Raw genomic sequence first — 26,951 nt, 5'->3', positions numbered from 1 at the left:
GGGGAAATGGAACGCTCAAGTATTCGCGTTTCTGTTGGAAATCAATGTAAATGGGCGAGCATATGCGCTATTGATCAGAGGGCCAGCACCTCGTAAATAAGGTCGCAAAAACCCAAACCTACTGTGTTATGCCAAAAAGGAAGGGGTGAGGGGGGGGAATAGAAGGCGTTTCAAGTAAACAGAGACTATGGTTGGAAATCAATGTGATTGGCCGAGCAAATGCGCTATCGATCAGAGGGCCAGCACCTCGTAAATAAGGTTGCGAGAACCCAAACCTACTGTGTTACGCCAAAAAGGAAGGGGTGAGGGGGGTTTTCATATTTACAGTGCGTGATAGATGGCGTTTTAAGTAAACAGAGACTTTGGTTGGAAAGTCTCATAGTCTCAGTAGTGGGATAGTTGTCTAGATGAGCATGGCTGATTAAGGCGTGTTAAGGCGTGTTATAAATGAATCTCGTGCATGGCAAAAAGTGATCTATGAGATAGATGTTATTCTCAGGGGAAGCCAAAATTCACTTAAGCACAGAAGCCCACGGAATATTATCGTTCAAGACAATGTTATGGGTCGAAAGTCTGTAGATCCATCGCTGCTCTTTTTCAAAGAGGCGTGATTGTGTGTTGGGGCCTGGTTGCAATTGTTCAATCACTGTCCACCTCATGTCATTTGGAGTGAGGTGGGCAGTGAGGAAGTGATCAGTCAGTTTTGTGATATTTTTCTTACAGCGTATCGTACTTCTATGCTCACAGATGCGTTGTTTTATCTTGCGGGTTGTCATTCCTATATACGGCTTTCCACAGGTGCATGTGATCAGGTAGACAACATTGCTACTATTGCAGTTGGTGTGGGATATTTGTTCCCAGACCTTGCCCTCTTCTAGATTTAGAGTTTTGGTGTTGTCAGTGAGGTGGCAGACACTGCAGTCACCACATCGTGAGTGTCCCATCACTGGGGGGAGACCCCATATCTGTGTAAGAGTGGGATTGTTGTTCTTGGTCGTGTTCCTGGGTCTGGTGTTGACCAAGCTGTCTTTTAAGCTCTGCGCTCGTCTGTATGAAAACAGAGGTTTTTCCCATTTGAAATTTCCCGAGTTTACTATGGACCAGTGTTTGTTGATGCTTCTGCTGACTTGGTTTGAAATTGCGTTGTAGGTAGTCACGCATGTCAGTGGAATAGCTTCTTTGTTCTTTGTGGTTTCCTCCAGTAGGGCTTGTCTCGGTTGGTTCCTCGCTCTTTTATGGCACTTTTGAATGATCTTTGATGGATAACCACGGTTTTTTAATTTCGTGGTGAGATCTTCTGCCTGGCTTTTAAAGTCTATCAGTTTGCTACAGTTTCTTCGTAGACGTAAATATTGCCCGTAAGGCAGATTTTCCCTCAATGGTCGCGGATGGAAGCTTTCATACCTTAACAGATTATTTTTGGCTGTTGGTTTGAAATAGGTTTTGGTTGTTAAAGTGTCATTTTCCCTTTGGATTTGTATATCCAAGAAAACCATTTGCTCTTTGTCAGCGCTATGGGTAAAGTGTAAATTGGGGTCGCGATTGTTGAGCCATCCTATGAACGCCATTAGTGTTTCTTGTGGGCCTTGCCAAATAGCTCGAACATCATCAATATATCTTCGCCAGAATTTGATGTTTTCAAAATAGGGGTTGTCTGGCGATAAAATATGTTTTTGCTCGAAGTCAAACACAGTAGGTTTGGGTTTTCGCAACCTTATTTACGAGGTGCTGGCCCTCTGATCGATAGCGCATTTGCTCGGCCAATCACATTGATTTCCAACCATAGTCTCTGTTTACTTGAAACGCCTTCTATTCCCCCCCTCACCCCTTCCTTTTTGGCATAACACAGTAGGTTTGGGTTTTTGCGACCTTATTTACGAGGTGCTGGCCCTCTGATCAATAGCGCATATGCTCGGCCATTTACATTGATTTCCCACAGAAACGCGAATACTTGAGCGTTCCATTTCCCCGGCAACCAACGGCCCTCCAGGCTTGCCGTAGTCAGACCCAGCCCAGCCGGTGACACGGCCCCCACGTGACCGCACCCGGAAGCGCCATTCAGTTATTACTGGCACCGGACCGCGCGGCATTTGTAGCCGAGCAGCGGAAGGTAGAAGTAGGTTATGGGCCTCTCGCCACGCCAGATAACTGTAAGTACTAATCCCCACGATAACGAGATACGAGCATGGGAGATGCCACGTATCCTTTCCTATGCAGTCAGATTTTACCGCTCTACGGCATTGGGCAAAGGGAAAATGACACTTTAACAACCAAAACCTATTTCAAACCAACAGCCAAAAATAATCTGTTAAGGTATGAAAGCTTCCATCCGCGACCATTGAGGGAAAATCTGCCTTACGGCCAATATTTACGTCTACGAAGAAACTGTAGCAAACTGATAGACTTTAAAAGCCAGGTAGAAGATCTCACCACGAAATTAAAAAACCGTGGTTATCCATCAAAGATCATTCAAAAGTGCCATAAAAGAGCGAGGAACCAACCGAGACAAGCCCTACTGGAGGAAACCACAAAGAACAAAGAAACTATTCCACTGACATGCGTGACTACCTACAACGCAATTTCGAACCAAGTCAGCAGAAGCATCAACAAACACTGGTCCATAGTAAACTCGGGAAATTTCAAATGGGAAAAACCTCTGTTTTCATACAGACGAGCGCAGAGCTTAAAAGACAGCTTGGTCAACACCAGACCCAGGAACACGACCAAGAACAACAATCCCACTCTTACACAGATAAGGGGTCTCCCCCCAGTGATGGGACACTCACGATGTGGTGACTGCAGTGTCTGCCACCTCACTGACAACACCAAAACTCTAAATCTAGAAGAGGGCAAGGTCTGGGAACAAAGATCCCACACCAACTGCAATAGTAGCAATGTTGTCTACCTGATCACATGCACCTGTGGAAAGCCGTATATAGGAATGACAACCCGCAAGATAAAACAACGCATCTGTGAGCATAGAAGTACGATACGCTGTAAGAAAAATATCACAAAACTGACTGATCACTTCCTCACTGCCCACCACACTCCAAATGACATGAGGTGGACAGTGATTGAACAATTGCAACCAGGCCCCAACACACAATCACGCCTCTTTGAAAAAGAGCAGCGATGGATCTACAGACTTTCGACCCATAAGATTGGCTTGAACGATAATATTCCGTGGGCTTCTGTGCTTAAGTGAATTTTGGCTTCCCCTAAGAATAACATCTATCTCATAGATCACTTTTTGCCATGCACGAGATTCATTTATAACACGCCTTAACACGCCTTAATCAGCCATGCTCATCTAGACACCTATCCCACTACTGAGACTATGAGACTTTCCAACCAAAGTCTCTGTTTACTTAAATCGCCATCTATCACGCACTGTAAATATGAAAACCCCCCTCACCCCTTCCTTTTTGGCGTAACACAGTAGGTTTGGGTTCTCGCAACCTTATTTACGAGGTGCTGGCCCTCTGATCGATAGCGCATTTGCTCGGCCAATCACATTGATTTCCAACCATAGTCTCTGTTTACTTGAAACGCCTTCTATTCCCCCCCCCCCTCACCCCTTCCTTTTTGGCATAACACAGTAGGTTTGGGTTTTTGCGACCTTATTTACGAGGTGCTGGCCCTCTGATCAATAGCGCATATGCTCGGCCATTTACATTGATTTCCAACAGATACGCGAATACTTGAGCGTTCCATTTCCCCGGCAACCAACGGCCCTCCAGGCTTGCCGTAGTCAGACCCAGCCCAGCCGGTGACACGGCCCCCACGTGACCGCACCCGGAAGCGCCATTCAGTTATTACTGGCACCGGACCGCGCGGCATTTGTAGCCGAGCAGCGGAAGGTAGAAGTAGGTTATGGGCCTCTCGCCACGCCAGATAACTGTAAGTACTAATCCCCACGATAACGAGATACGAGCATGGGAGATGCCACGTATCCTTTCCTATGCAGTCAGATTTTACCGCTCTACGGCATTGGGCATCATTTGCAAAACTAATCACGGGCATAACATTTCTTTACTCAGAATACGTTATAACGCGTGAGGTGCCTACCCCCTGCGCGCCGAAGCACAATACAATACTACATATAGTAAGCCTGCTCTCTGCCATGCAGTATATGAGACCTCCTCTATGTTACCTGTTTGTCAGTCATGTATGTCCGTCACCAGCATTATAATTATGATGGACTACCACTTGGTGGCCGTTATGAAATATTATTGCGCATCAAGATAGTTTTGCGACCCGACAACGAAATTCCTCCTACTATTGGAATTTACGAATAACAATAGCACTATTGCATGCAAATTTGCACGCACCCATTATCATTGATATATGATTCCTTTGGCTTTAATATTAAGCGTTCACGCACATGATATCATCACGCTCATCATTGTTCAAGGTCATTCTAAACACTACTGTGGCATGCAGTATGAAAGCACTGAGAGTCTCACGACGTAACAGGCCAGTAAGAATGTTTTGCGCCTGACGCCCATTTATTTTCTCTCTCCACAGGTTTTTGCCTATGCTCCTTATTTTTGAGAGCATCCGCATTTGGCACAATTTTGCCATTTGCATTGAAAGGATTTAGGATAGGGTGAGTCTTTTAGGGGACTCATACCGTCCATCTCCTTGGTCCTGATGAATACCGGGAACCTTCCCATAAGGTTGAAACATGTTGACCAACGCACTATAACACATACAGAGATACGTAGGTCATAATTCCCCTTCCAGTATCTCGCACTATTTTTTATTATTGTCCAGTTGCTTTTTAATAAAATTCACTTTTTCAAAGTTCAAACCAGGACAATTTTTAACATCACTTGTTTTGCACCTACAACTCACAACCTGCTCCACTGTATTACAGGTGTCGAAGCACACCCTTGTGACGCTAGGCCACCAGGGTGGACCCCGATGATGAAGCATGTCACCACTAGGTGGTGAGTGAGGGTTTTTTTAGAAAAGGAACAATTACTTTATTCTTCTGGCCACTTTGTTCTAAAAATGAAGAGCCAACAGGAGAAAGAAGAGGTTTAGGCAAAATGTTTATGCTTTGCACCTTGTTGTTACAAAAAAGAAGGAATCTCTCAGTTGAGTGGCATTCTGTACTACAGCTCATTCTAAGTCTTATGTACATTAACATGATTCCAGTACAGTTTTTAAATAAATTATTAACTGTTTTGGTGTATTTGTTTTCTTACTAATCGATTCCGTTTTAACTCTTCTTTTCTGTAACTGTACTATTTGTTTGTTATGAAGGAGCACCACCCCAACCTTGAAGAGCTTTGCGATAAGAGTGATAGTGTGATCATGCATATGAGGAATAAAATGCCTGCTGTTTTGTGTGAAAAGGATTTTACATGTTACTTCTGAGTTCCATGACCTTATAAAGGAAATCGTCCTTCAATCTCGCTCCTCTATAAATTCCAGAACTTCTTGGTGACTCCGACTAAATCATAGGGCATATTTTTTCTTATATATATTATATCAGATTCAGAAAATCTTTACTCCGATAAAATGAACATTCATAAAAGTTGCATAACGATCTATAACAGTTAAAGCACTAAGGGCCTGATTATGATGTCGGGCAGACACTGCTGCGGTCTCGGGACCGAAGTCCTCTGGTCGGTGGTCCCGGCACCGCTATTACAATGCGACTGCACATGGTGCGGTCGTATACTCCCAATTATCTATGTCATATTGTGCTGCGGCCGTAAACCAGCTACAGCACAAGCTCACATAGAAAAATGGAAGTTTGTGTTGCCTGCAACTTGGTGCAGGGATTGACAGGGGGGCATCATATATGCATCCAATCTGTGGCCGCTTTTGTAAGAGGTCCCTGCTATGGGCCCACAAAGTCACTTCCAATTGGTTTATTATATCAACGGGAGAAGACCACGCGCTCCGTGAGGCCCCAGGTGATTGACATTACAGATGAATGGGCAACCCACAAGGAGGACTCATATAAGGAGGTTTTCTAGTCGACCTCAACAGTAAGAGCTGGTACATGAGACAGTGCCTATTTGGGGTCTTCCATAACGGTGTGTCCAATACAGTGCTGTGGCAAAGTGATTGGCCCTGAAGAATTTGCTGAAAACAACTGTGGCAGAGAAACATGTTGGCATTGGTAATGGTATGCATGAATAGCAACCTATCCATTTTAATTTGATGAAATACACTCAGTAAATAATAAAGTAATTGCTATAAGAGTGTTTTCTATCAATTTTAATCTTGCTCGGTCATATCGTGTGATGTGACCGGTTCACTTCACTGCCCCCACAGCTTGTTTTTTCTTTTTTCTTTTGGACACGTTTTCACATTTTCTTTTGTACAAAATGACCACCGATGATGATAAAAGGGAGCACAACTGGTGAGTACCAACCAGTGACCCCGTTGGTGGTGCGCACGTTAGGGGTCATTTTGTCCTTCACACTTTTTTTGTTTTTCACATTTTCCAGTTGACTCAAGAAATCACTCTGGGTATGTATGTATATTGAGTTAAGCTAAAAGAACTTTAATATTTATGAGACTGTCAGGTGTAAAAAACTGGGTTTTAATGAAAGGCGGAAAACGTTGTGCAACTACCTCATAAAAAAGAAAGTAGAGGAGTGTATACATTTTAGAAAAATCACAGTACTTCACATATGTTTTTAAAGTATTGAATCTAAATAGATGCGCCTTAGGTACCAGGTTTTGGTGTTTTTGATTATTATATCGAAAGCCTGACATGAAAAGCCTGTAGGAAACTGACATTGTAATCGAGGAGCCCTAGCTGGTCTGGACATTGCCTGCACTTTTGACCTGGTCCCTGCAGCCTGCACACGGGAGGAGTCACGAGCGCAGGAGCGCTACTTCTGAGGCGGGAGAACCGGCGGAGCGGGATCCCTAGCTGGTCTGGACATTGCCTGCACTTTTGACCTGGTCCCTGCAGCCGGCACACGGGAGGAGTCACGAGTGCAGGAGCGCTACTTCTGAGGCGGGAGAACCTGCTGCGCGGGGACGCGCGCGCGGACGTCGAGCGGGCGAAGACGGGCCAAGACAGGCCCGTCTGAGGCCGTCAGAGGCTGGGCTGGGCCAGCCCTCTAACTTCTTCGACTCCGGACTGGGACTTAAAGTAAGCCGGCGCCTAAATCCGTCACTGGACTTAAGGGGGGTCTGTCTGTTTGCTTGTATATATTTTTTCTTTTTTTATTATTTCTTTTTGTTTTATTTCACAGTGTTAGAAAGTGCACTTTACTTGCAGCCTAGCGCCTCTAGTCTGTGGGTCTTTCACGAGGCCTTGCCATACTATTTTATAGTCTAGCATCCATCCCGTGCTATGAGCAAAAATACACGCAAGGGGGGAACTGGGGCAGGGGTAGTGGGGACCCTAGATGCCTTCCTCTCAAAGGCCGAATCTGTGTTAATACACGAGATTGAGCTTACTGTGCAGAGGCTTTCCTAGATCCACTACACCTGATTGTAAATCCTGCTCTGTGCCGGGGTCCACCGTTATGGTAGCACTGAGTCCCCGAACTCCCCTAAGAACAACATCCACCCCACAGCAGGGTCATTCACAATCCACACAGTTGGGTAATTTATCCTGCTCGACCCCTCTTACTTCCCTGCCAACCATTTGCACAAGGCAGTTAAGGGCAAAGCAGGCCCCCAAAGGGAGCAACCAGCCTTTGAAAAGGAAAGCGCGCAGTGCTCCTAAAGCAAGTTGACAGATTTTGAAGCAGGCTAAGAACAAGAACCCTGTGCATGGGTCGGGGGTGGCCACGGAAATTATAACTGATCAAGTCTGTAACAAGGGGGTAGAGGGGTGGGAAAATCACACCACACCAATGACCGGTTATAGCCTTCCATGCGATAACTTGGATCTTATTAATCAGATGGAGGAAAGGGTATTAGTTTTGATTAAACTGGTCCTGGTGAAACTTGAAGCTATTGCCCATAGATTAAGTAAATTAGAACAGCATCTATGCATAGAACAACCCACCCACTGCTTGAACAGGTCTGCTGACGGCTTGCTGCTAGGGAGTCTAGTATTGTCCCCAGAACATCCTCTATAGGCTTAACGCGCCCCTCATTACCATTAATGCCAACCCATCCGAACCCTCCTCTGAACCAAGCTCTGCACTCTGACCCTGGAGGCAGGACAGGGCCCAAGGGCCCAACTGGGAGGCTTCAGGGACTGGGAACTCCTATGCCCTCGGGAGATTTTCTCCATCTTCCACCCGAGGAGAGCCCCTACACTTTTATACTGGTAAATGTCCCGAAACATCCGAGCCAAGAAGAGGAGCATTGGTCCTCACTTAGAAATAAGGCACTCCATTTTTTGAATGGCAAAACAGGGCTGGGGACCATCTTTTTAGGGAGTTCAAAATGGTGAGAAGGGTCACTTGGGTTGGCCACTCTCGAAAAGGTCTGGTTGGTGATTGTGTTGTGCTAAGTTTTGGGTCCCCGAACATGGTTTGGTGTATTTTGGATCAGGCAGGTGTGCACAGGATTAGTACTGAGGGCATCAATGTACTTTCGTTGGGATACTTTTACCAACCTGACATGCATCGAAGTGCCAATGAAGGGAGGCAGATTCGGAATTGGCAAGGATTTTCCAACAGTCCAATCCCGCTGGCCAATAGGTATGAGGTTTTTAGTTCGTTGGATGTTAATAATTAACTGCCCCCCTAATAGACCTAAAAAGTTTAGGGGTAAGTGTCCCCCAAGGTCATAAGGAGAACATACCCACTAGGACCAATAAGGGTTCTGTGGTGACCATGACTCCGACAGTGTTCGCCCCACAAATAACTAACATTATTAACATGAGGACAGACCCTTCAGGGACGGAAAATAATCTAAATTTAGCTCTAAGTCCCCTTGCATCTCCCGAACCAATGATAACTGCCGGTAATCCAACACCAGGTGCTAGTGGGCATTTGCCACGCAGTTTGTCCAGTCTTGGCCGAAGGGCATCTTCCCTGGTCTGATGGAATATCGCAGGGCTAAGAAATAAATTAATGTCTGTTGATTGGTTTACCTTGATGGATTGTCATAATTGTGTACTATTCCAAGAAACATGGCTAGTGGAACCAGAGTACAGACAAGGTTATTTAAACTTTTTTAAGGCCGCTACTCCAAGCCCGCGTGGAAGACCGATGGGGGGCTTAACCACATGGGTCAGACAGGACGATAATTATATCGTTAAACAGCTGGACTCTAAGAGTAGTGACATTTTAATAATTCAAGTTCAGAGTACAGATTTCAAGGACCTCTCCATTTTTAACATTTATGCAAGGGGTAAGCTGGGGTAAAAGCCTCGGACACCATTGCTTTGTTAGAATCTCATCTTGATTCTTATAATGGGAAGGGGAACATCCTAGTAGCAGGAGATTTTAATTGTTGCTTCAAACCGCTAGATAGTAATTATATAGACCTTACATTGGAGGAAGACCGCTCTTGGAACATTCCACAACTGTCCCTACCCCCAATAAAAAGTGGTCAGAGGCTGCACTCTAGCTTAAAGTCTTATGCCTCGAACAACGGTTAAGGGCAGTGAATGGCAGAACGGAATGCGACAAACAGGGCGCTCCTGCTTTTAATAATGGTTTACGTAGGAGCCGTATAGATTACATCCTCATCAATAAGGAAAATTGGTCTTCTATTAAGGACGTGGCTGTATTAGAAAGAGTGGAAAGCGACCATGATCTGTTAGTACTATCTTTCCAGTTGGCCGTATGCGATCCCCGTGAAGTCTGTTCAGGAGGGACCGACACTTTTCTCTCCTATGATACCAGGAGAGTAAAATGGTCAAATTGTCTTTTGAAAGAGGACCACCTAGCTGCAATGAGGGAGCTTGCGGTAGAGGCAACAGTAGATCTCCAGCAATGCACAACACAGGAGGACATGGCGGCTAAAGCTATTCCTATTCATACAAATCTTTTTAACAAACTCAGGGCTTTTTTATTACAAAGTATCTCACCTGCAGAAGTGGCCTAAAAAAAGGTGGAATCCTGGTATGGTAAATCGTGTAGGGATGCGTATAAAGCTCTGGCAAAGGCTATAAGAGAGAAAAATAGGGACGGTATTAAAAATGCACGGATGGCTTATAAGAAAGTGCAACAGGACGCCAAACGTGCTTGGGATGAGGAGCATTGCAGGGAGCTGTATTACGCTAGTCGAGAAAGGAACATGAGTACGTTCTGGGATCTGGTTTAATGGGGTAAGGGGCTCCCAAGGGGACAACCCAATAATCATGTTTCACCTGATCTCTGGGTTTCGCATTTCGCGACCCAGTTTGCCCTTCCAGCTCCAGATATCGAGTTGGACCCACACCCGTTGAATATCCCCATAGACACTATAGCATTACACTTCAGTAAAAACAAGGTTGAAAGGACACTGAACACCATCCCGAAGGGTAGAGCGCCCGGGTTGGATCAAGTTCCAGCCGACTTGTTTTTACATGAGAAGGGTGTGTGGGTGCCATATATCCAGTCCCTTGCCAATGCCATTGCCAATGGCTCTCCCATACCAGATACCTGGAAGGTCGCTGAGATTATCCCAATCTTCAAGAAGGGGGATCGCTCTGATCCAGGAAATTATAGGCCGATAGGCTTAATAGATTGCATCCAGAAGATAACAGCTAGGCTCGTTTTGACTAGAATTCAAGCCTGGATTGAGGGGCAAGGTATCTTGTCTCCTCTCCAGGCAGGGTTTCGCTCTCATACGAGCACTATAGATCAAGTTTTTAGATTTGTTTTAATTTTTTGGTGGGTGGTTATACTTAGTGGAGGCACCCTTTTTGCGGCATTTGTCAACCTTAAGTCGGCTTTTGATTTAGTGCCGCGCGCCAAGATGTGGAGTGTCTTTGCAGGACAGGGTATGCCGCATGCTGTATTGGCTTTTTTAATTAAACTGCACAAGGCAAATGTTGCCCAAATTCGTTGGGGTCAGCAAGGAAAAGTAACAGACAGGTTTCCTATTTCCAGGGGGGTGTGCCAAGGGTGTGTATTGGCACCAACACTCTTCTCTCTGTACATTACAGGGTGATTCAGTATTTTGATAATCATCCACCGATGCCCCCAAGCTGGATGGCAAACTGATCCCTCTGCTAATGTTTGCAGATGATACCTTGTTAATCTCCAAAACTCAGCAAGGCCTTCAGAAGGCCATAGTGCGCTTTGAGGTATTCTGCAAAGATTATGGTCTCACTATTAATGTAAGTAAGACAAAGTTTATGGTGCTTAACAAGCACAGGCTAGGAAGAGGAAGGGTGGTCATGAACGGTGCTTTGTTAGAGCAGACCCAAGTTTTTTCCTATCTTGGTATAACTCTGGTCTCGAAACTTGACTGGAAACACCACACTAACCAGCTGGTTACTAAACATGCACAACTGGTAGGCGCCCTGATTAAGGAGCTTCACTCCTCATCCACAAAACCTATTGCCCCAGCGCTGAAAATTTATGGTACTAAGATCAGCGCGTCCGTTCTTTACGGGGCGGAGCTGTGGGGGTTTAGCAATCTAGCATCATTAACGAGCTCCCAAAATAAGTTCTTGAGGGGTATAACCGGTCTTCCATCATCGACCCCATTATTGCCCCTCTTTTATGATTTGGGTTTCCAACAATTAGAGGATGTGGCCCGTTATAGACCAGTGGCATACTGGGGGAGACTGTGGGTAAACCCGGAGCTCTCCCAGTATGCCCGGGCATTCCTCGAAGTTAGAGATTCTGACAGCGCCCGCAGAATCTCTTGGATGAGTGAGGCTAGGGCGGTTTACTCCGCCATGGGCTTCAGTTTTCTGTGGGAGAACCCTATTGCTAATTCTTTTCCGCCTAGGAAGGTTTTTAGGGAGCTGTACTGGTCCATGGTCTCTTTGAGAAGGTTTAGGACTTGCACTAGTCCTTCACTCTCAAGGAACTACTTTGAGTTAAAACATGAGGCTGCCTATGAGGATTACTGGAATTTTATTACGCTTCCCGGGGACAGGAAACGGTACCACCAATTTAGGGTGGGTACGCTTCCTGTAAACTCCTTTACAGCCAAATGGCATGCCAATATTAACCCAATCTGTCCATTCTGTCCTCCTCAGCCGGAAAACGTAGCACATATCTTGTTCGTTTGCCCAAAGTATAAGCACACGTGGCTGAAGCCTATTTGTTTGCAGTTGGGCATCACCTCAGGTTCTGAGGCATTAAGGATTTTGAAAACTAACTGCTCAGAACCTGTAGCTATTGCTGTTGCCAAATTTTTCCATTGGATGTGGGCAATTGGTGCGCGAAAATTAAGCCTAAATTAAGAATCTGTCTCTTTTAAAATATATTTTTACATATTTTTTATAGCTACTAATTTACTCTGTGATGCTAAATGTATTTTTTCCCTGGATTCCTTGTTTTATGCTTTTTATAGCTATGCTTTATATTGGGTTTTTAAACTAAATTATTTGTAATGGATGGACTAACTTATCGACCAAATCTCCTCCTGAGCCATATTGTCTTTGATATGAAATATCGAATATTCATGTTTCCCTTTTTCTTTTTAATATGTATGTCTTTTATGATACGCAAATCGAAATAAAGACTTTATGAATGAATGACATTGTAATCCCGATGGTGGAAATGCCGCCCTTAAGGGATTGTGTGTCGCTTCTGACTGGCCAATGAGCTCCTCAAGCCCATCAGAAGCCAGCCAGAATGACCAGCTGGTTTAACTTCCGACCGCCGTCATTGTAATATGACAGTTGTGAGTGAAACCGAAGTTGTCAGTCGGAAAGCCCCCGACTGACATCAAAATGATGGCCACAGTGTAAAAACAATTCAGCAGAATAAAAATAGTGTGCATAATAGCATTCAGGTAGCATAAGACAGTATTGGCAGCATAATTATTGCAATAGTTCAGTTCAAAACTCTTTATTTCGACCACCCGGGCCATAAAAGTACAATTCATCACACAGATGACATATGTCTAAAAAAGTATAAATACATCCATTAGTACATGAAAACATATAACAAATCTAAATATATAGTTATACACAGATACTAATACAAGTGAAACATATTAAAAATTAAATGTTAAAAGGATTCCCACAATACTGTCCAGCTGGGACACACATAAATATAAGTTATTGAGGGAGAGGGTGACCTAGGGTTTTTTTGTGTACCACCCACATTGCACCAAAACATTTTGCAATAGAGATAACCACTGGCAGGGAAGAGTCTGATCTAAAGATACGGAGGGCGTCCTGGTAGTTCCGTACACCTAATGACCTACAAATCAGTGCCAATCAATTGTCTCAGGGGATAAGTAGCCTGGACAAGGAAATATAACATGGGCTGCACTTTCCTTCTGGTGGTCACATATTGAACAAGTGTTACCTCCTTTGCCCTTCCAGCCTGAAGTAAACGACCTGAGGGGTGAAGTGCTTATGCAAAACTGAAAAAAAAGTTTTTAATGCCATAGAACCGTCACTACATCCCAGAATAATTGCCGCCTCCAGCAGAACTTAATGTCCATGTAATCACTTGTTAGCTTGGGAGCGGCTGACTTCCGAACATCCTCAGTCTCCACAAATGACTGATATTTCATCTTAGTCTTAGATAGAAAGACAGATGTATTCGGATGGTCCAACAAATCATGGAGTCCTAACGAATACAGTGCTGACTTCATGTTTGAGAGCCATGGAATTTAATTAAATTGGTCAACCTTCATAACGTCCTTTGAACGGTCAGGATATTCAGCGAGTTTGAGAGTGATCCACAGGCGTCTCCAGTACAATAAGGGCAGCAGGCGAATTTTATGAGTGGCCCTAGTAACTACTAGATCACAGAACAGTGGGTATAATGGAGTGCTGGTTGGGAAGGAAATCAGGTTCCTAATGAACTTGTCCTCAGATGTTACGATGTCATTGTGTTGGGAGAACCCCCACAGCTCAGCCCTGTACAAGGCTGACACTAATCCATTGACTTCGTCTATTTTAAATGCAGGAGAAATAGGTTTAGAGTAGGAAGTCAAAAACTTTAAGTATTATGCCAGAGATCTGTTTTAAAGATGGTGGTGGCTTTGCTAATGTGCGGCTGCCAAGAAATACCCTCTGCCATGGTAACCCCCAGAGTAACAAAGGAGTCAACTTGTTTTAGATGGTAACTCCCAGGACTAGTTTGCTCTTGAAAGATTTAGGCCGCTTAAATGTCTTCGAGGTGTTAATTTCCAGCCCCGATCCACACAGAATTTGTTAAAACAATCCAGAGTTTCTGGAGTCCTGACAGGGTCTTGGAAATCGACAAGGTCTCATCAGCAAATAGGAGGATTGGAGTTTTGAAGCTTGATGAAGATGGAGCATCAGCTAACAGTTGTGGCAAATTGGAAGCAATATCATTAATACAAAGTGAAACTAGGGTGGGTGCCAGCACACAACCCTGCCAAACACTTTTGCAAACGGGTACTTGTTCTGTCAACTGAGTCTGATCCCATCCCCAACTTATGCATGCATAATTGCCTTTGGGAAAAACGGACTAGAAGAAGTAAAATCATGGGGTCATACCTAGAACAGCCAAAAAACTCCAAAAGTATTGTCTTGAAATCAAATAAATCGAAAGTCGATTTTAGGTTGAAAAATGTGAAGTGTAAACTGCCACCACGGATCAATACAGTTCTCCACTACACTATTGAAAGGCCTGGTCGATAGTGGATACCCTGGTGCAGAGGCCTGCTGGAAAGGATGTCATACTCATCTATTAAATGTTGTACCTTATTCAGTAGACATCGACCAAAAATCTTTTGAATAAAGTCTATAAAGCTTATTGACCTGTAGTTAGATGGTAAGGAATGGCCATCTTTTAAAAATATTGGCAAGACTATAGCAGCTTTCCAAGAGTCAGGAATGGGGGCCCCGCTGCAATTGCATTAGCCAAGGCTAAGATGTAATGAGGCCAGGATTCTATATTAGTTAAAAAAAATGTCTGGAGCAATGCCATCCAGGCCAGCTGCTTGCCCACGTGAGATAGAATTCAAAGCCTGAATGATATCTGCAATTTCAAACATCAGCATTTTGCTACATAGTGACTGGGATGATATAAAATCTGTTGGTATTGGAAGGTTCACAAAATTGCCAGCGTGTAATCTGCCAAAATATCTTACCCAGTCAAAGGTGACCACTTTATTATCCATGGTCTGTGTGTCTCTTAACCAATCCTGGGTTATGTCAATAAATGTTGGCCAAAGCTGCAAATCGACCAAGATGTAATCTATACAGCTTGTGTGGAATGGTCTGTTGTAGGTATGGGCGCCTTTAGTGTGAGATTTAACATGACCATTAAGAGCTCTCCAGCCATACTCAATAGTTAGTGCCTTTAAATAGACTACTGAATGAGCCTAGGTATGAAAAGGCTACGCCCTCGTCCTCTGCTGTAGACTCATCTTTGTCATCTAGTCTCTAAAATGTGATGTTGAACCTGCCTTCAACCTCGTTCCTCTATAATGTCCGGAACTCCTTGATGACTCAGAATAAACCACAGGGCATACTTTTTTCTTATATATATTATATCAGATTTAGAAAATTTTATCCAGATAAAATGAACATCCATAAAAGTTGCATAACGATCCAGAACAGTGAAAAAACTAAGGGCCTGCTTACGATGTCGAAGGGCACTGTTGCGGTCTCAGGACCAACTGACCTATGGTTGGCGGTCCCAACACCACTATTACAGTGCAACCACATTTGGTGCAGTTGCATACTTCCATTTATGTATGGCATCTTGTGCTGCGGATGTAAACCGGCTGCAGCACAAGCTCCCATAGAGAAATGGGAGTTTTTGTTAATCCCTGCACCATGTGGCAAGGATTTGGAAGGGGGCACCATATATGCCCCCAGGCCTCCAACTGGAGGCCGCTTTTGCAAGGGAGGCCTGCTAGGCGCCTTCAAAGTCGCTTCTGACCGGCTTTTAACGGTGGAAAGCCTGACAGGAAAAGCCCGTGGGAAACCAACATCTTGATCCCAACGGCATGCGCTTAAGGGATTACATGCTGGCCGACTGTGTCGGAGGCCAGCCGGATTCACTTGCAACCACTGTCATTGTAATACAACGGTTTAAAGTGAAACCGAAGATGTTGGTCAGAAAGCCTACGACCAACATAAAAATAAGAGCGTTAGTGTAAAAACAGTTCATTAGAATATAAATAGTGTGCACAATAGCATTCCTGTAGCATCCCTACAACAAACCAGTAATAGCAGCATAATAATTACAACATTTAAAACCACACAATATAAAAATAGTTCTTCAGATGAAAATAATGTACATAGCAGCATTCTGGTAACACTCCTATGATAAAACAGTACTAGTGGCATAATTACGAGGGTATAATGCCTTTGGCCTTCACTGCAGATCTCAGGAAAAACACAACATGCATGACAGATTCATCATCAGAAAATTGTAATAAAAAAGTGAAAGCAGATCTAAAGTGTCTGTTATCATGACATTTCTTTTTAAAAAGCAGGATAAAAAATGTTTTGTGTATCTCAGATAAAATGTACAGAAAAGTGTGAAGTGCACCATGGATAGTACTGATTCGTCATCGCAAGGGTAGGGAATATCATCTAAGTTATTTATGTAACCTAATGGGAAACACAAGAAAACCTTTTTGTAGTTGCTCTAAAACAAAATAGTAATGAGTGTTCCCACTTTCCATGTGCACAACTGAGATAATTAATGGAGCTATTTAGCAAAATTCTGCTCCGGTAAGATATAACATTTGGCTTCCTCTCCTCCCTAATAATTCTGTGGGGGCGCTTAAAATGATAGAAAGCTTTTTGGACGTGCTTTTTGCTAAAGGTATTACATATTTCCATCGCCACAAAGGTATGCTACAGTCCAATTTTTCAATATGCAAATACACCAAAAAGTGCCCTAGTGATTTATCCAGCCCACGAGAAATAAGCATTTGCCACAGCTTAAAGTGATTAACACAGTCAAATGTTGAGGTCAAGCCCAGAAATAGCAGGTAAAGTGGGGTTTGTTTGGCAAAATTATAATTACAGCGTACCAAATTTAAATGTAAATACTGTTCGGTTGTCCCTATTGTATTTCTCTACCCATACTGGCATGGACATTGGACTGACTCAGCTTGGACCCATTTCTTGATTCTGTTATATATGACCCTCCAAAGGTCTATGATAGTGGTGATGAATAATGAGATGGACCTGTAACATCCATGTTGACACTGATCACCCTTTTTAAAGATGTGAACTATAATAGAAGTGGACCATGAAGCATGCACCAGAGAATGAGCAGGACTGTTAAAAATATTGGTTAATAATTGTGCCCAAAAATCTGTGTTATATTTTATCAAATTAACTGGGACACCATCAGGGCCCGGGACCTTGCAACTAACACTGTGGTTAATCACACCCTCTACCTCCCATTGATTTTTTTGGGAAGCCACTCAAGCTTTTACAGTATATTATAAATTCAACATCAGATGGGGGGCTGCATAAATGCTAGTTAAGTGCCCCTTTCAAGTTTTTACTAGCAATGCGGAAGGTGACTGAAGATATGGGCTGTTTTTTGTGCCTCCACTCCAAGACAGTGAACTAGAAGGGTTTGCTATCTTTCAGAGAGGCTTCCTGTACTAGCAAATCCCACTGCTGATGTGTGAGAAGAGGCATGATGTGTCCATGCATTATGAGAAATACAATACTTTCTGCCTTACTTTAGAAGGATATTACAAGTTACTTCTGAGTTTCATGACCTTGTAACGGAAATCAACCATCATCCTCATTACTTTATGAAGTTGGGAACTCCTCAGCGAATGTACAGCAGGGTGTAATTTTTCCTAATTATACTATATATCCCCAAAATGCACTGTAAGGTTCTTTAGATACCCATTTACATGTAAACTTGGTTCACTTTAAAATTAATTAATGATAATGATATTGTAGGACTATTACAAAAAACTTCAATGTTCAACTATTTATTATTCTTTTTTGTCATCCTATCCTTCAGCCACTTGGGGAAGAATTTACTCCAGGTACTACTTCTGAAATAACTGGCAATGATAAAGAGAACTACCCTCTTCTCATTTGTGAAAATCCTGAAGAACCAGCAGAACAGAATGTGGTCTGTACATCAGTCTTATCTAATATTTGAAATGAATCTTACAAGTCATAGTAATGGCATTTACTTCACAGACAACTGTTCATCTCATTGCTCTGAACCTGTACTTGAGATGCTTCTATGTTGAAAGAATGTTTAAGTCCCCACGTATCTCTATCACTATTACAGTCTGAATTATTATTTAAAACAGTAAGGGCCCGATGTAGGTAATTCTAATTTACCGATTCTAAAATACCGAATTTTACCGACTCGGTATTTTAGAATCGGTTAATGCTATGTAGGAAATAATTCGGTAAGTATCACCGAATCGGTATGATTCGGTATTTACTGAATCGGTATTTACCGATTCGGTAATTCCCATTCATTCCTAAAGGCCTGGAGGCCCATAGGAATGAATGGGATTTACCGAATCGGTAAATACTGATTCGGTAATGGGGGAACACATTCAAGGGTGGCAGGGTGTCACATTGACACCCTGTTGCACCACTGAATCGCTCATGTGTGCACATGTGGCACACATACATGCCCTAAGGGCATGTATGTCTGCCACATGGCACTTTTGTAAATGCACAAAAAGGCTTTTCCAAAGGTTTTCGATATTTACCACCAACTTTTGGTTGGTGGTAAATACCGAATCCTTAACTATGCAATTCACTCATTTGAGTGCTCCCTACATTGCAGATTCGGTAATTTACCGATTCGGTATTTTAAGGAATCGGTAATTTACCGATTCCTTAAAATGCTGATTCGGTAAATTACTGAATCTGTAAATTGGCCACCTACATCTCAAAAGCCTAATACCGGTCGGTAACGGCCGAAATTCGGTAATTTCGGCCGCTACCGACCGGTATTAGGCTACCTACATCTGGACCTATATGTTTTATGAGATAACATGGAACCCCAAAAATATTTTCTAATCTGGAAAACTGAGTCATAGTTGACAATATAGGGATTGGAAGATGTGTATGGCTACTGGTTCCATAGGTAAACTCCACATTCAGGGTGATTATCTAAAGGGAAATGTTATCTTTAAAGTCACATCAAATGTAATAATACTTTGCTTACTGCTTTCGAATTAGTCAGAGGCTGTAGAGTTTATGGGCCACATGGACGACGTCAGGGTTTCAACTTCACAAATTGAGATTTTTAGCAATTTGCAATTTGCGAGTAGCAAAACCTGATGTACAGCAGTGTCGGATACACCGTTTGCGATTCCCAAATGGGTTGCAAGGGACCTGCCTCATTATTATTCATGAGGCAGATCGCAATTCGCGACCCTTTCGGAATGGCCGGCACTCACAGGGATGGTGGATTGCTGGGGTCAGCAGACCACCATATCTGTGACTGATTTTTAAATAAACAAGGTTTTTTCTTTTTGGGGGGGAAATGCAGCTTCTTTTCCTTAATGGAAAATTAGATTCATTTTAGAAATAAAAAAGAAAAAATTTCCTTTTATTTTCTCAGTATGCAGTGGTCTGTGGAACCTTTGCCTGATCTGAAAAATGTTGGTGCCCCCATTTACAAATAGGAAGGGGTCCCTTTGGGGACCACTTCCCGTTTGCAAATGGTTTATCAACAAATTGAAATTGGTGGAATCTGCAAATGTTTTTCAACCTCATTCCCAGTCACAAAACATTCACACATACCAGTGCGACTCGCTATTAGAAGAGACACCCGTTATACCCCCTTCCTAATAGCGACTTGCAAACCCTAACTGTAATATGTTACCGACTCGCAAATGAGGTGGTACGTAGGAAAATGCATTTTACCAGTTACAAATGACCTGATGGGCCATTTGAAATCTGTAAAATGCATCATACATCTGGCCGCAAATCTGCTATCTGTGCATTCCATACTTGCCAGACCACCTACTTATTTTGAGCCTTTCAGTATGTGTCACACACGAGTAGCAGCCAAAATAGCAAGAGCGGAGGATGGCACCTTATTGGAACAGGTTAATAAGTTGAAGACAAAGAATACACCTGTGAATGTTGCTCTGCGGCAAACTGCTGCCATTCTACTGGGAAGTACAAGGGGAGACACCTTGACAGCTTGTAGCAATAGTCAAACATGCCAAAACAGTCAGCTGGCGCACATTAGACATTTACTGAGAGTGAAAACCTCCTCTGGTCCTTTTATGTGCAATGTCAGTTGCATATTTCTAGCAGAGGTTTACGAGTCATACAAAACTGTCACTTTTACTTTGACATATTTGGCAAATAATGCCCTTACAAGAAACCTTCTTATAGTGTGGAATGAATGTTCCTGACGTTTAGATTACCTCAAGTTTTTCGTACAAACCAAATCTGTTTGAGACAGATCAAATGCTAAATTATTAACCAGAGTGAAAAATGAAGATATAATTCTATACGAATTATTAAAGGTACTCTAAGATATAGGTGTAAGAAAGTGAATATACAAATAATAAAGTTACTTAAATATTTGGTTTTGGGTCAGGCAAAGGTTACAGTACTTTAAACATGAGCTTAGCTCCTGCAGGCTATGGCACATTGCAGAAAGGCTAAACTCAAAGATAATGTGTACAACATTTAGAAGACCCATAACAGTTAAAAAGTCAAAAATTCAACAGAATAAAAACCCCATTCCAATTTGTAAAAACAGAGTAAAGGGTATTAAGCAAAATTATACTAATACAACAAAAATCCAATAAGTGGAATTGGGTATATGAATTGTTATTGATTTAGAGCTAAAACACCAAGGAAAGTAAAGCACCTCTACAAAGTACCTTTTTGCGTGCAATTGAGACCTAGGTACAATTCCAGGCTGACTGCCATGGACAGTGGATGAGGTACGCCAAGTGGCTTTGTCTTGGTCAAAGATTTTTTGCTCTGACTTAGCCTCCGAATTGGAAGTCAGATCTTTCAGCGGACCAAGGTTGAAGACTGAATCTGAAGAAGTCTTTGCAAAGTCAGAGAGCTGCTGCACAAGGACCTGCTGATGCATTGATTTTGTCAGGAAAAGTTCACATTTCCTACACAGGAAAGTCCTTTTGTAGGCTGGATACTTTCCCCACCTTTGCCTAGTCAAGAATTCTTCATTTGGAGTCTCTTTGTTGGAGCCTAGAATCCTCCAAGGAGGAAAGGCTGCTTCCGTATCAGGAAACAGTGGTTTCTTCAGATTAACTGGATACCCTGATGAGTCTTGAGGGCCAAAACAGCACAGTATAGTCCCCAAAAACATTTATTTCAATAATGATGATCCTGACGTAGGTTTAGTGCAAGTGATAAGATTACACAGTGAATTAAGTACACATATGAAAATTGAAATGGTCACAAATGTAAGTACATCCACTGGTATACAAGGGTAATCTGTCCATGATTCAAAAGTGGGGAAGCAGGAGAAGTTGTCAACATTTTGATTGTTAGGACAATTAACATGGGTCTTTTTTGGGGAAAACAAATATTGAGCAATCTGTAAAGATGAATAACCATGCCCTGAGTGCATTAAAAAAGGGTTTGGGATTGTGCTAAGAATATCCACATTTGCAATTGGGTAAATAACTAATTCAAACAGTTAGGCAACAACTTCATTGACCTCTAGAATGACAGTATCAGCCAACATTTCCATTCTGTAATTTTGTTTTTTTAAAGACAGATGTGGGGAATTAGTGGCATTTGCCCACCTATGCAAAACTCATCTTCCTGGAGGATGGCATAGGTCCTTATGTATCGTGGGTAAGGCATACATGGTATACGTTTTAGGATACTTCTTGTTCAGATGGTCAAACTCATTTTGCTCAAAAAACCTTCCTGCAATGCAACTGAGGAGATGCCCTTAATGAGTATCAGGATGTCCTTGAGTGCAATGACTCTTAGTTTGGTGTGGTGTGATTAATTGCACAGGTGTCTTAATAATTCAGAATATTATCTCTCAGTGTCTGGGAGTACAGTCCCTCCACCCTCGTTTTCAAGTTTTATGGTACATTGGTAAGCTAAATCTTTTTTCGTTCATTAAATAGTTAGACACAGCTCATCCTCTGATTGATTCAGAAGGAGTGCAGCAGGACTCACCAGGCACCCCTGAGAGGGGATGTGGGGACTTACAGAGCAAGGATCATCACAGGGAGGAGACGGGCCCCAGGTAGCAGCAGCCCACCCCCCTGCAATGTATTTTACTTGTGTTCCCTCTCCTGCAGTGCAGGAATATTGCAGGACTCGAAGAGCATCCGTGGGTGGGGCTGTGGGAAATTACTGACCATGAATCAACATAGGGAGGAGGCAGGCCACAGGTGACAGCAGCCCCACCCCCACAGCGTATTTTATTCGTGCTCTTTCTCCTACAGCACATGAGGGCAGCAGGACTCACTGGGCATCCCTGAGAGGGGCCGCGGGGACTTACAGAGCACAGATCATCACAAGAAGGTGGCTGCAGCTCTGCCCCTCCTGTAATATATTTTAATCACTCTCCTTCTCCTGGAGTGCAGGAGTGCAGCACCACCTGCTGGGCTTCTATGAGAGGGGGCGCGTGGACTTACAGAGCACGGATCTTCACAGGGAAGAAACAGGACACAGGTGGCATCGGGGAACGGCCACTGAAACGCGGCCGTTTCCACGCATAACTTAACCATGCTTGCATTACAACACATGCGTGGTTACGACGAGTAGCCTTTACCACGCATAGCTTTACTACGAAATACGTAGTAACAGCATGTGTGTTAAAGGCTAAAAATAAAAAAGGGGGCTTGGGGTGTCTCCCCCCACCCAAAAAAGCGTAAAAAAACAGGGGGCTAGGTGGGGTTTCCCCCCAATAAAAATCACACCTGTTGCATTTTCTATGTGGAGGGAATAGGGAGGCAATCCGTGTTGTTAGAGGGAATGGAAAGACACTCCGGGCCTTATTATCAAGAAAGGGCGATACATTATCGCTGCTTTTATCGGCAGGAAACTGCCGCTAAAGCGGCGATAATGGGCTTGATAATATGCCCTTGTGAATTCCCATAGAAGCCCAGGTTAACACCAGAACCTCGGCTTCTATGGGAATTTACAATGGCATATTATCAAGCCCATTATCGCCGCTTTAGCTGCAGTTTCCTGACGATAAAAGTGGCGATAATGTATCGCCCTTTGTTGATAATAAGGCCCTCTGTTTCCTCTTAACAACTTATAACGTCAACACAGAAGAACATTGAGAAGAGACAACGTGTAGAGTTAAGGGGAATATTAGATTTAAGAAAAAAAAGAAAGAGGTCCGATTTAAGGGTTAAGGGCAGGGGAGGGGTATTTGTAAGAAAGGTTTAGGGGTGGGGAAATAACCTTTACCAAGAGTATGCCCTTACCATGCATGAATTTACCACGAAAATCGTTGTAAAAGTATGCATGGTAAAGCAATATTTCTGGTAAAGGTTATGCGTGGGAAAGACATTCTTTTGTAACGCATGCGTGGAAAATGCATGCTTTACAACGGAATGCGTTGTAACATCATACAACCGTGGCAGCAGCCCCACCCTCCGCAACTATTTTTTACCCACGCTCCTTCTCCTGCAGTGCAGGATACACCGGGCTAAGGCTCGGGCTAAGGGCGGCTGGCCAACACCCCTGTTGACCACAGCTTATTGGAGGTTCTGTTATCTTACTGTTTTGCTACTGTTTTGTTTGAAATGCCCCCAGCATTTGAGAAGCCAAAATGCAAACCTCCTATCTCTGCTGAGTCAGGATCTAATTCTTCTTTAGACAGGTATATTAAATATGCTATGGGTGCTAATAACAAGGAACTTGCACAAGTTGAGCACCGCCTATCAATTGCAACTGCTGCTCTGACTGGGACAATTTTATCTTCCAAGTCAAAATCACAGGCTGCTTGTGACACTGACCTGGAGTTAGTGCAGGGTGCATCAATTGTGCAATAGCTGCCTCCTATGGTCCCCCTTGTTGACCCTGGGTGGAATGCTGAAGTGAAATATTTTCACCACATACATGGACCCTCCAGCTAAACATAAAAGATGCCATGGGGCAAGGGCTATAACACAACATATTCTTCAACCAGTGTTCTTGATACAGGCCCTGTGAGCATCACTGCATCCCTTGCCGAGGACTGGAAGCATTTACAAGGGAACTTATTGGACTCTGTGAGGGGGCAGTTGAATCCTTGCTTTCTCCTATTCATGTGCATTTGGGGAACCATTAACCCCTTCCATGCTGCCGTCGGCCATTGGCCGACGGCAACGCCACCTCGCTGGTGCTGCCGTCGGCCAATGGCCGACGTGGCCCGCCCGTTTTGCGGAAGTGCCACACTTCCGCAAAATCGCGGGCGCATGGGAGGGGTTAAAAACCATTTGTGTGGTATTATGTCAAGTCTCCCAACCACCCCCAATAGTACAGTTGCTCATCTTCCTTATATCCAGGCACCCGGGGTTTTCTCTTAACAGATCTGCCAATAGACATAAGGTCCCCCTTCCTTCCACTTCGCTGTATAACCCACTAGTGCAACATTAAAATTGAGTTGACCTTGGGCAGGGCGGTGTGGGAGGGCCTCATACTTTGGAGGGAAATTTGTTCTCGGGCAAGTCATCTAGGGTTGTAGCGGGTCAGCATTGCAATCAGTTCCAAAGTGTTGTTGCTAATAATCCAGCTAGGAACACTAGCAGTTCTAGGCTACCTCAAGCCTCACAGGGTAATCCAATTTGGGGTAATGAAGAACACGAGGGTTCAAACCATAGAGGCGGAGCGCTCTAATGATGCTTCCAGTAATTTACCACCTGAATCCTGCCCATTTGTTGTGATAATGATGAATGCCCCACCCCTGGTCCTCAGAAAAGTACTGAGTTATCAGACCAATTATGAATTAAAGCCCTTAACTGGCTGCAGGCTAAGGGGCATATTTACAAGGGTATTGCCCCACTGGAACGTCACTTTTCCAAATTTCCAGGAGCACTATGTCCTGCTCCATATTTATAAAGTGGCGTTATGCCACTTTGCATGGGTTAATGCCACATTGTAAATGTTGTCCCCTTTTACGCAGGCATCTGCATGAAAGGGGCATGCAATGGGTGTCGCTGAGGGCATTCTACCGCAACACTCTTTTTTATAAACTGCCCCAGATTTACAAGGATCTGTAAATCTGAGGCAGCGCCAAAAACAAATGCCCCTGAATAGCAAGTATTAGATTGGAGCAATGAGAAGAAATACTTTTATTTCTCCTCGTTTTTGCACTTTCTATGCGTGCTGCATTCTGCAGCACATATAAAATGAGCAAATTGCCTTTAAAGATTGTTTATGTGCAGGAACTTGTCCCTTCCTGCACATAAATATTCATCCCTTCATCATGAACACCCTTGCACCATGGTGCAAGGGTGCCTGCACCGCATATAATCATCCTTGCAAAGTAGGCAACCTTGCACATTTTTTTTAAATGCAATAGCGCAAGGGAAAACACAGGAGTGCTCTTGATTCTTGTAAATATGGTGAAAATTATGGTGCATCCCAGTTTTTTTTTTAAATGATGCAGCGGGGTGCTGCTAATTTGCATGCAGCTCCATGTCATTTCCTTGTAAATAGACCCCCAGGTTTATTTTTCGTATCTCCAAAGCTGATCATGTCCTGTTGGAAGGAAGGGCTGGGTGGATTGGCCTTTGGAAGAAGACAATCGAGGAAAATTGTGGCATCATACATTTTAAACATCCCAGGTCTGCGGGAGAGATTTGTCAAAATTTTCTTCTCTCCTGTTTAATTCTGTAAATATTAAGCTTCTCCCTCTGGTATTCTTCTATTGCCATTTGCACTAAATGCATGAGAATTTACACCTTGATCAATTTTCTACTGTCAACCCTCTCTTTCAAGTTCCTCTTTTAGATAGGTTTGCTGCCCTGAGTGATCTGCAGTGGTTGATTGACGATTTAATATTCGGGGCATCCCTTAGTTAACCTGTATGGATGGCCCTACTGAGAATATATCCAACCTCTTCTTAGTCAAACTTCTAAGTCTATAGGCAAACCAACTGTTTCCGTCCCCCTAAATATCCCCTGACAGTCAGGGTGGGCCAGTTGAGGTCACTTATAAACAGCCTTTTACAAAATAAGAATCCCGATTAGGATGGGATATGCAATTTTATAACATGGAATATTTCCAAGCTCCCAAATAAATTACCAGCTTCAGACTGGCTCAATATAACCAATACCTCACAAATAATTTGCATCAACGAAATCCGGTGTGTTGAGCCAATTTATGTTCAAGGCTTCTTTTCTATATTCATTGCCTCAATCCCACTCTCTTCAGGGTGTGCCAAAGGTGGCCTGTAGATTCGAATCTCTAATATGTTGCCTGTTGTTATTAGATGAACTGTTACTGCGTTCTTATATGATCAGTTTGTGCTTTTGTCTTTTAGAGACAGGTAGGATCTAGTGATCATACATTTTTATAATAATGTGTTTGATTCTACCCACTGTGACATTGTCTTGATGTGGATTTAGAAGCATTTCTGCACCCAGTTAACACCCTCTGTCCCATTTTATGGGCAGTTGACTTCAGTAACCAAAAGTGCTCCTTGATAGTGAGGCATGTGTGTGGTATTACCAGCCCATTGGGCGCTGGTGTTTTAAAATTCCTGCATAATGCTTAAAGGAAAGAATCTTAAGTGAAGGACTAAAGTCTACCTCACTAAAGAAAGATAATTGGATTTTCAGGATCCGTTCAGACATGTCAAAAGCCACCCAGGACAGACAATGGGAATTAGGGCAACACATGGCTGAGTTAAAAGCCTTAGGCGCTACAGTACAAATGAGATTCCCCGCCGCACTGAGAATCATGTGGCAGAATAAGATGCACAACATTAGAGAGCCATGTGAAGTGGAAAACCTTATTGAACAGATAAAAGTCCAGCAACAGACTTCAACATAAA

General features: G+C 43.3%; 1 protein-coding gene across 1 annotated transcript in view; it reads left to right on the top strand.

Moving 5' to 3' along the window:
* LOC144784001 (uncharacterized) overlaps window positions 1-26,951 on the top strand; it is a 1,599,281-nt gene that overhangs the window by 394,773 nt on the left and 1,177,557 nt on the right. Inside the window, exon 8 of the mRNA XM_078662713.1 lies at window positions 17,988-18,101. Coding sequence (XP_078518839.1) covers window positions 17,988-18,101 — 114 coding nt within the window. The remainder of the gene's footprint in view (window positions 1-17,987; window positions 18,102-26,951) is intronic.

This window comes from Lissotriton helveticus, chromosome 10 (assembly GCF_964261635.1).
Source record: "Lissotriton helveticus chromosome 10, aLisHel1.1, whole genome shotgun sequence".
Taxonomy (NCBI): domain Eukaryota; kingdom Metazoa; phylum Chordata; class Amphibia; order Caudata; family Salamandridae; genus Lissotriton; species Lissotriton helveticus.
The sequence above is the reverse complement of the archived record's forward strand: the minus strand, read 5'-3'. Positions and strand labels throughout refer to the sequence as shown.